Genomic DNA, 9,539 nt, shown 5'->3' with positions numbered 1-9,539 from the left:
ATTGCCACTGCAAGGCGCCCATTTGTTTGCTTCTTTTTAGGCCGCCGTTGCTACAATCCTCTTGCCCATCGCCATATCCGTCCATCCGTGGTCCGCACACACAATTTTAGCCAACACTGTGAACCCTTGTTTGAATCCACTTTCTATTTTCTTCTTATCGTATCGACAATTTCATTATTCTTATGGCATTCGCAACATTCCATCATTTTCCCCAAGAGGACGAAGTGATGACTAAATTACTAAGGCGGTAGGGGTGCCCATCACTCACCACTCACTCATCACTCACAACATCCAATCAATTTCCGCCATGTCATCGGGCTTTATTCCATCACTAGTGATGGTTTTAGTGGAAATGCATATCACTCATCACACACTATCAAAATCATATAAAAAAAAAAAACAAAACCATGTTCTTCACACGTGAAAATCTCAAGGCATTTTAAAATTGGCGAGTGATAAAAAGGGATGCCGGCGGTGTTCCCTTGCATTCCACGAGTGATGGAGGTGCTATCATGGGACGCCCCGTCCCCCTAATAGGTAAAATAATCATGACGAAACCTACTACAATAAGGTTGTATTAGATTTTTTAACATATTTGTAACATCTCTATTTATAAAACAAAAATGTTACTCTATTAGTGGAAACAAAATGTATTAGCATTGGTGAAAATACTATATATATGGGTAAATTTTTATAGAAAATAAAAAAATGTACAACATAGTCATCTATATATATGTGTGATGTTGTAAACAAGTATTCAAATTTACATAAATAAATGTATGGCCGTAATTATGAAAACAAAACAAAATTATAAATGTTACAAATTCTATATGAAAATACTAAATGCATGTCACAGTATATGAAATTACTTGCATAGAGTTTGATACAATAAGATTACGGTCTATATGTTGTTATAAACTTATCAATAACAGTACAGAAACGCGTCTCTTTTAGTAATTTACTTTGCAAAACATAGAAGGAAATATAAAAGGGCCAACATACATTACACACAGAGAAAATAATCAACAATAAAATGCTCAAGCCAAATTGCAATGGAGAAAACTTAAACGAGGATATATTATTATCATCAAAATATCCTTTTTCATACAAACTTCAAATTATCCGATACAATTTCACATCAAATATTAGAGAACACGAAAAATACACATCCATAATCATAACAACAACAATAATAACTTCAAATAATAATCAACATCTTCATCATCGTCATCGTCATCCTCATCATCCTCATTTACACTGCTTGTTGCATCTAAGTCAGGAGATCATTCACCCATCCAAGATCAGGACCATTCACTGAGCTCTCATTATAACCATTCTGCCTCAAATGATCACCACTCGTCATCGTAAACTGCCGTTCACCACCAACACCACCGCTGCCGTTGAAGCTACCATCCATCCATGGATGGTTCAAGCTTTGAAACTCATTCTCCTCTACAGTCATCGTCTCCATTGACCTCATAAGCTCATTGATCGTCTCTTGCTGGATACAGCTAGTATTTCCCATCGAGGTCATACCGAAAGAGTCGGCTCTAGCGAGCCGGTCCGCGAACCGGGAGATAGGGGAAAACCCGGCTCCGGACCTGGCCGGAGAGAAAGGTGGCGATACCGGAGGTGAAAGATTGTCTAGATCAAGGTTAAGAGTTGATGTCGGTGAATTAGTATGATGGGCATCTAAATGGCACCGACAATGTGCACAACAATGAGAAGTATCCGCATGATACTTCTTCGCCGCCGGAGCAGGCTCCGGGGGCGCCACACGCAGCTGACGCTGCGTGTGAGCGAAAAAACAAATCTTCCGCTGACAATTCTTCCCGTCCTTGCACGCTTCAGTGCGATAACGGGAAGGATGAAGCCAACATTCAAAAACACCATGAGCAAACTCACACAAATCACCACGACTACAATTCCCACGGCGAAAGTCCGCGCACACGGTACCTAAGTAGTTATACCGGCGCGGACACCTCCGGCGAGCCTTCTCGCCGGGGTGAGCGAACGGGCAGTCGGTCCAATCATGTGACCGACTCCGCGTACACTTCCGAACCTTGAACTCGTACATACGAAAATGGTCAGCAGCATAAGGATCACCATCTTCATCATCCGAAGTATTGTAAGGAAGAAACTTCCTTAATAAGGTCTCCTCGGGCAGAACCCGAGGAGACTCGGTCTGGGGCATGGCGTCCAAAAACGACTCAGGTGAGGAGGCAGAAGCACGGCGGCTGAGGAGCTTCCGGGGTGGGATATCAATATCCCAGAGTGATTTCTTGTTGGTAGGATAGAGTGGATGGAACTTGTTATTATTAATATTATTGGTATCCATGATTGATGAGTTGTGTGTGAAAGAGGTAAGGTAGGGTGAGTTAGATATATAGGAGAGAGAATGGAAGAAAAGGGTGACGAGGATTGTATGGGTGTGCGTGGCCAAATAGAAGGCATGCAGGGGGAGCATGTGGCAGCTTAATTCCGTTCAAGTAATATGTGGCAGCTTAATAGAGAGTCTCTTGCATGTCACTTTTTACTTTTTTTTTTAATGTGTAATTTGTTGTTTGTTTTTAGTGGGGTTGTTGTGATTTCTTGTGATCTATGCAAAGATGTTGTTTTCTGCTTATTCTTCTGATTAAAAAGAAAACTAACAACATCTATAGTGGGATAGTATTTGGTCGTGAATTGTCTCAAAAACGCCTCGAAAACGTCAGTGCACCGCGTCTTTGGGCGTTTTTTTTATTTTTTGGTTGCGCGTGTAGATTAAAACGTCGGATGAAAAATTTAAAAACCGATAAGAAATTTCCAACTCATTTATGATTATATTATATGTTTTATTTTTCTAAAACGCTAATAGTCAGGTAATCTTGGGGCATTATACCACTACACCCATTTTAAAAAAACGTCTCATAATGCCCTATTACTGACTGGACCGTCACATGACGAATAATGCGCAATAGTCTTCCTTTACCACTGCACATAATCTAATAGATTTATCAAAGTTTTATATTTGTGAAAGTTTGTACTTTTTATATATCGATGTTAATATATGTAAAAAATATTAAACTAATTTGTTTATATGATTTTGTTTTTTTTATTGTTAAACTTTTACCTAAAAATGTTTTTTTTATTTATATTCGTTATAGAATGTTATGTTAAATGGATTAATAAACAATACACATCAACATTTTTCTTTTGTTTTTTTACCTAAAAATGTTTTTTTCTTTTATATTCTTTATAGAATGTTAAATGGATTAATAAACAATACACATCAACATTTTTCGTTTGTTTTTTAAAATAGAAAAGGAATTATTTATATTATCTTTTCTGTATCAAAGTTAAAAGAGTCGCTCCATCATTCAACTTCATAACTCTTTCTATTGGAGAATTATATTATCATTATACTATATAATAAAATATAATAAAATAAACCACTTTCGGAACACTTGTCATCATATTAGGTCATCTCTTATAGATAATTATTGTTTTAATTTAATTTCTTCTAATTAGTTATGGATACCCTCCTACTAAATATTATTTAATTTAATATCTTATATTATAGATAACCCTCATACTAAATATTATTAGTTTAATATCTCATGGATAATTATTATTTAGTTTAATTTCCTTCTCATTTATAATAGAGTAAATTATGATTTTGACCCCTATGGTTATATCACTTTTACCCTTTTAGCCCAAAAAGAAAATTTTTAACATCTGAGCACCCAACGTCTTTTATTCTAACTCTTTTGGCCCCTAACACTAACATCATCCATTTACTTTTAGGGGCCAAAAGGGTTAGAGAAAAAAAAACGTTGGGGGCTCAGATGTTAAAAGATTCTTTTTTGGGCCAAAAGGGTAAAAGTGATATAATCACAGGGGCCAAAATCGTAATTTACTCTTTATAATATTATTTATTTAAACTAATTATATTTGAACGTTTTGTTTAGTTTGGTATCAAATAGATTTTATGAAACTTAAAATAAAATTAACTAATATTATTTATCATTTATACATTTACTTAGTTTTAAATAAAGAGTCAAGTTTATTGAGACATCGTCAACAAATTTTTCAACAACAGAATAATCTATTTTTATCACGAAAACCAAACTTTGTATTAATATATTAACTATTTTTATTTTCACTATACAAAATTATATTTACTCGACCTATGTAATACATGAGGTTTTTTAAGATATAACTTTTTATTATTTGATATATAAAATTAGATTTATTCAATTCGTACAATACATGGGGTTTTTGAAAGATATATATTTTTTTTATTATTTAGTACAGAAAATTACATTTATTCAAACCGTGTAATGCACATATTTTTAAAGATGTATTTTTTTTATTATTTGGTATATAAAATTACATTTATTCAACCCATGTAATAAATGGGGTTTTTTAAAGATGTATTATTTTATTATTTGGTAGACAATATTACATTTATTCAACCCGTGTAATACACGTGGTTTTAAAGAAATGAGGTTTTTAAAGATATATTGTTTTATTATTAGTATATAAAATTTATTTATTCAATCCCGTGTAATACACGGGGTTATAACCTAGTTATACTAGTATTTAAAAGACAAAGTCGGTGGCCTTTGTCATCGACAAATAACCCTCCTCACCTTTGCAAATTACTAATTTTGGTCCTTACTTTATTTTACAATTTCTACAATGACAAATCACCCCTTCAACTTTGCAAATTACTAATTTTAGTCCTTACTTCATTTTATAATTTCTATAATGACAAATCACCCTCCTCAACTTTGCAAATTACTAATTTTGGTCCTTACTTTATTTTACAAGTTTTACTAGCGTTTTAACTTTACCCCTGTACATTATATAATATACTTTTTTTTTATCCTATTAAAGTTTTTACTAATTTAATTATTCTTCAATAATTTCCGCTCGCTATTTAAAAAACTAATTTTTCGATATGTTTATAAACTTTTTAAAATATTATTTTGACCCTCTCGAGTTTCTAAACTTTTGAGTTTATCCCTTTTTGCACCGGCTTTGTCTCCCCTTAAACTTTCATAAATTTTCAAATTTAGACCCTCGACTTTGGTCGTTTCCTGTTTTTACCTCAACTTTGTTAAAGACCCTCGACTTTGGTAATTTCCTTTGTTAAATCTTATTTTCACCCACCCTTGCCCTTTAAGTTTAGGAGATATAATTTTCAACCCCTTACTTTTTTATGACTAAAAAAAATATAACTTTGACCCATTTGTATAAATAATGTTAAAAACAAATATCACTAATAAACGCATAACCCAAATTATAACAAACATTTTACTGTGTTAAAAACATAATAAATCAACGAAAACATTCAAATGCACCACAATGTGAAACAAATAACACCAACATGTCTTAAAAGATACTTCATCAAAAATGAAATATAACGAAACACACCACTTCTCCATATTTGAAATCAAAAGTTTGTCAAGTCCATCAGCCTCGACTTCAACTTTTTCATTTCCGATCCGACGTTTTGTTGAAGAACAATTTAGTGAGTCGTCTACCTCATAGACTTCACGAAGGTTATTCTCAACTTCACCACTAATTACTTTGAATAACATTAGATATAAGCGCTGAATTGTCTCTAGTATAACACACTTCATCCTACAAACAAAGACATAAAAGTAGTTTTGAAAAATGGTAATCAAAACTATATAAAAAATTGAAAAAAAATTGAGATAACTGTAGAAAATTCAGAAGGATTAGATTGAAGTTCTGACATAGGAACACCAAATGATTCTAATATGGTTTGAGAATCGCTCCTGAACTGAACACCTATAATATATGAGTAAAATATGAATACGTAAGATATTGAAATAGTTTTAATGACAAAGTTGTAAATAAAATTTACCTCACCTTGTGCTGCTAAGAGTTTTTTTTTACGAATTTCTTGAGAATCTTATAGGCTTCATAATCAAATAGGGTCAAAGTTACAGTACCAGTGCAATCTTGCACGCATATGGGTATCTTGAATTTGTTTAAGTTACAAAGAAATAAAACATGAATGATTAAATTTTTGTGGTATATCTAATAAAGTATAAAATGGGTAAAATTATAACCAAGGAATTGACAAAATATCAACGCCTCCACAGTCACCATATCTTATCATTGCAAAATGATAAAAATTGTCCCAATAATCAAGATCTTCTTATTCTTCTTCTAATAAAACATAACAAACCAAATACTCACTAAAATGCATCATAAATCAAAGGAAAAATTACAAGTTTTGTCCTTTATCTTTATACCACTTTTCAAGCAGTATCCTTTTTAACAAATGTTGACAGGCGGTGTCCTTTACTAGGTATTTTGTTGCAAGTTTAATCCCTTACACCTAACCCAGTTAAAAAACCCTGTTAATTGTTGGGTGTAAAGGACTAAACTTGCAACAAAATACCTAGGTAAAGGACTAAATTTGCAACAAAATACCTAGTAAAGGACACCGCCTGTCAACAATTAACAGGGTTTTTTAACTGGGTTGGGTGTAAAGGACTAAACTTGCAACACAATACCTAGTAAAGGACACCGCCTGTCAACATTCGTTAAAAAGGACACCGCCTAAAAAGTGGTATAAAGATAAAGGACAAAACTTGTAATTTTTTCTAAATCAAAAAGTATACAAAAAAAGTAAACCACTATTATTGTACCAAGGTTGTTAAGGAATTCATCCTCGACGCTTAAAATAACTTACGACCCAATTTGGTCACTGGATGCTGATGCTGAAGATAGTTTCTCAATAGACCTATATATTTATTAGTGTGTTTTATCTTATACAAAATAAAATTGTATACATGTTCATAATGATTGATAATGACATTTGTTAATCTGAAACAACTTTAGTATATTTTGTCTTAAATAAATTAGTTTATTCAACATCATAGTTGATGAACAATCTACTAACATCAAATGTGTTAGAAACATCACGTTTATCTACACTAAAAATGTATTCAGTTTAAATATCATTGAAATACAAAATGGTATTTAAAATTTAGAATCTATTAAAATATTTTTTTAACATTTAAATTACTTGATAAAATATCATATATTTTACATGTGATTTTATTTGATTAAAAGATAACGTATTCAAATTTGAATTTGAAATTGTAATATCCCAAGTAAGTATGTATTTCAATTAAAAAGATCTTCTTACCAAACAAAATAAAAAATGCTTACCAAATTTAAAATTGAAAATTATTCACTAAAAATGAGTTTCATATAATATAACATCTATGCTTTAAATTTAAAAGTTAGTAAAATAATAACTTGATTGGTCTTAATTTACTTCATAATTATATTATCATCATAATTAAATCTTTTATATTCGACAATATAAAAATAAAATATGTGTTGGTTATTAGTTTGTTAAATTAGAAAGTTAATAAATGACAATTACAAATTAAAGAATGGTTGAAATTGATTTAGAAATCTGCCATAAATAAACATATTTCAAATTTCAGAAATATATATAACTGAATATTCAACAAAAATGAGTTTCATATAATATAACATGTATGTTTTAAAATTAAAAGTTAGTAAAATAATAATTTGATTGGTTTTAAAGTTGCTAATTTAGGAAGTTAATAAATGATAATTTCAAATTAAATAATGACCGAAATTGATTTAGAAGTATGTCATAAATAAACAAATTTCAAATTTAAAAAATATAACTGAATATTTAATAAAAATGAGTTTGTTATAATATAACATCTATGCTTTATAATTATATTACAATCATAATAAAATCTTATAGGAAGTTAATAAATGATAATTACAAATTAAAAATTTATTGAACTTGATTTAGATATTTGCCATGTGGAGGAGGGATCCAAATTGTATTCGGGTCGGATTTATGATTTGGTTCATCCGAATTCACTTAATCGGATATACTATTAATTAAATCATATCAATTATTGATATCATAATCTCATTCCATATCTACACAGCATCTATTATCTCTCTCCCTCTCTCTCTTTCCTTCTCTCTCTCTCTCTCCTTCTCTCTCTTTCTTCTCTCTCTCTCTCCTGCTTCTTGAAGAAGATTAAGAATATTTCAAGATCGAGTTGTGAATATTTCATCGTTTTGATCATGTAGATTACATGTTTGATGAACGTTAAGACAAAATAAAATTATCTATTTTTATTTGACAATAATAATGCTACAAATTTGTATGACACTACTAAATGTCACATGTATGTGAATTTAAATGCAAGTTATTTATGTACACTTTGATACAATAAGATTTTACGGTTGACAGAAAGAAATATTACGGTGTTTATGTAACTATAAACTTATAACACTACTAGTATAGAGTGTTTATGTAATTCTATAATTACTTAAAAGACAAAGTCGGTGGGGATATCCATCGGCTTTGCCTTTCCCCCCTAAAGTTTCATATAATTGCATTTCAAGTCCCTTAGCTTTGCTATGGCCCTTTCACTTTTGGAGTAATCAATTTTAGTCCTTTATCTAAGGGGTTGTTTGTTTACCTCTTAATGAGTCTCTTAATGGTTCAGACCTTTTACTGGTTCAGCACTTAATGGTTCAGACTGTTTGTTTCACGAGCAGATGTCTGAATGGTTCAGACATTTGCCTCTGAATGGTTAAGATTTATACAGAGTCTGAATGGTTAAAACCTCTAATCTGAATTGATCAGACATTTGCCTCTTAACGGTTAAGCATTATACAGGCTCTTAACGGTTCAGACCTCTTACTAGTTCAGCATTTAATGGTTCAGACCTCTTACTGGTTCAGCACTTAACCATTCAGATGTTGCCAAATAGCCCCTAACTTTACTATTCTTCTACTTTAACAATTGACAATTTTAACCCCTAGCTTTCTATTAATTTAAATTTCCTTCGACAATATTCGTTCGTTAATTTCTTTTGTTTACCAATATCATTTTTTTACTTAAAAAAACTATTTTCCATGCATATTTTTATATATGTATCCGTATAAATTTAAGTGTGTCTACATTTCAACATAAACTTTTTCTGTAAACAAGATAGGTCAAATATAACACGTTTTCGTTTAAAAAAACCATTTTTATGTGCATATATTTATGTATGCGTCTGTATCAATTCGAGTTGGTCTACATCTGGATATACTTTTTTTTATTTTAACACGTTTTCTTACTTATTAAGTATGTTTTCATAAATTTTATTCCGAACAGAGTGCAGTCAAATTAAGGGCATGTTTGGGTAAGCTTTTTGAAACAACTTATTGACTTATTGGTTTTTTGAAAAGTTATAAGCTCTAAAATGATGTTTGGCAAAGAGGGTTTATGTGAGGGGGAAAAGCCAATAAGTCAATAATTCACAAAATCCTGACTTTTCCAAGAAGCCAATAAGTTGTTTCAATAAGCTTACTCAAACATGCCCTAAGTTAGTATGATTGTACGAGAAAGATTGAATTTACTTTACATTGTGATCCAATCGCAATACTTATATAGGTTACATTGAGTTCAATCAGATATGTCGAAACACGCGTTTTTATTGAGTTCAATCAGATATGTCGAA

General features: G+C 31.2%; 1 protein-coding gene across 1 annotated transcript; it reads right to left on the bottom strand.

Annotated features, from left to right (window-relative positions):
* Positions 1-1,081: 1,081 nt before the first annotated feature.
* LOC110925904 (zinc finger CCCH domain-containing protein 2) lies at positions 1,082-2,348 on the bottom strand. The gene has a single exon (XM_022169703.2). The coding sequence runs from the start codon at positions 2,336-2,338 to the stop codon at positions 1,271-1,273; it is 1,068 nt and encodes a 355-aa protein (XP_022025395.1). The 5' UTR covers positions 2,339-2,348; the 3' UTR covers positions 1,082-1,270.
* Positions 2,349-9,539: the final 7,191 nt, after the last annotated feature.

The sequence above is a fragment of the Helianthus annuus genome, chromosome 17 (genome assembly GCF_002127325.2).
Source record: "Helianthus annuus cultivar XRQ/B chromosome 17, HanXRQr2.0-SUNRISE, whole genome shotgun sequence".
Classification (NCBI taxonomy): domain Eukaryota; kingdom Viridiplantae; phylum Streptophyta; class Magnoliopsida; order Asterales; family Asteraceae; genus Helianthus; species Helianthus annuus.
Note: the sequence above shows the minus strand (reverse complement) of the source record. Positions and strands in the feature narration are given on the sequence as shown.

What these genes read in the sequence shown, in the direction of transcription:
- LOC110925904 (XM_022169703.2), bottom strand. Translation starts at nt 2,338, where the DNA reads ATGGATACCAATAATATTAATAATAACAAGTTCCATCCACTCTATCCT.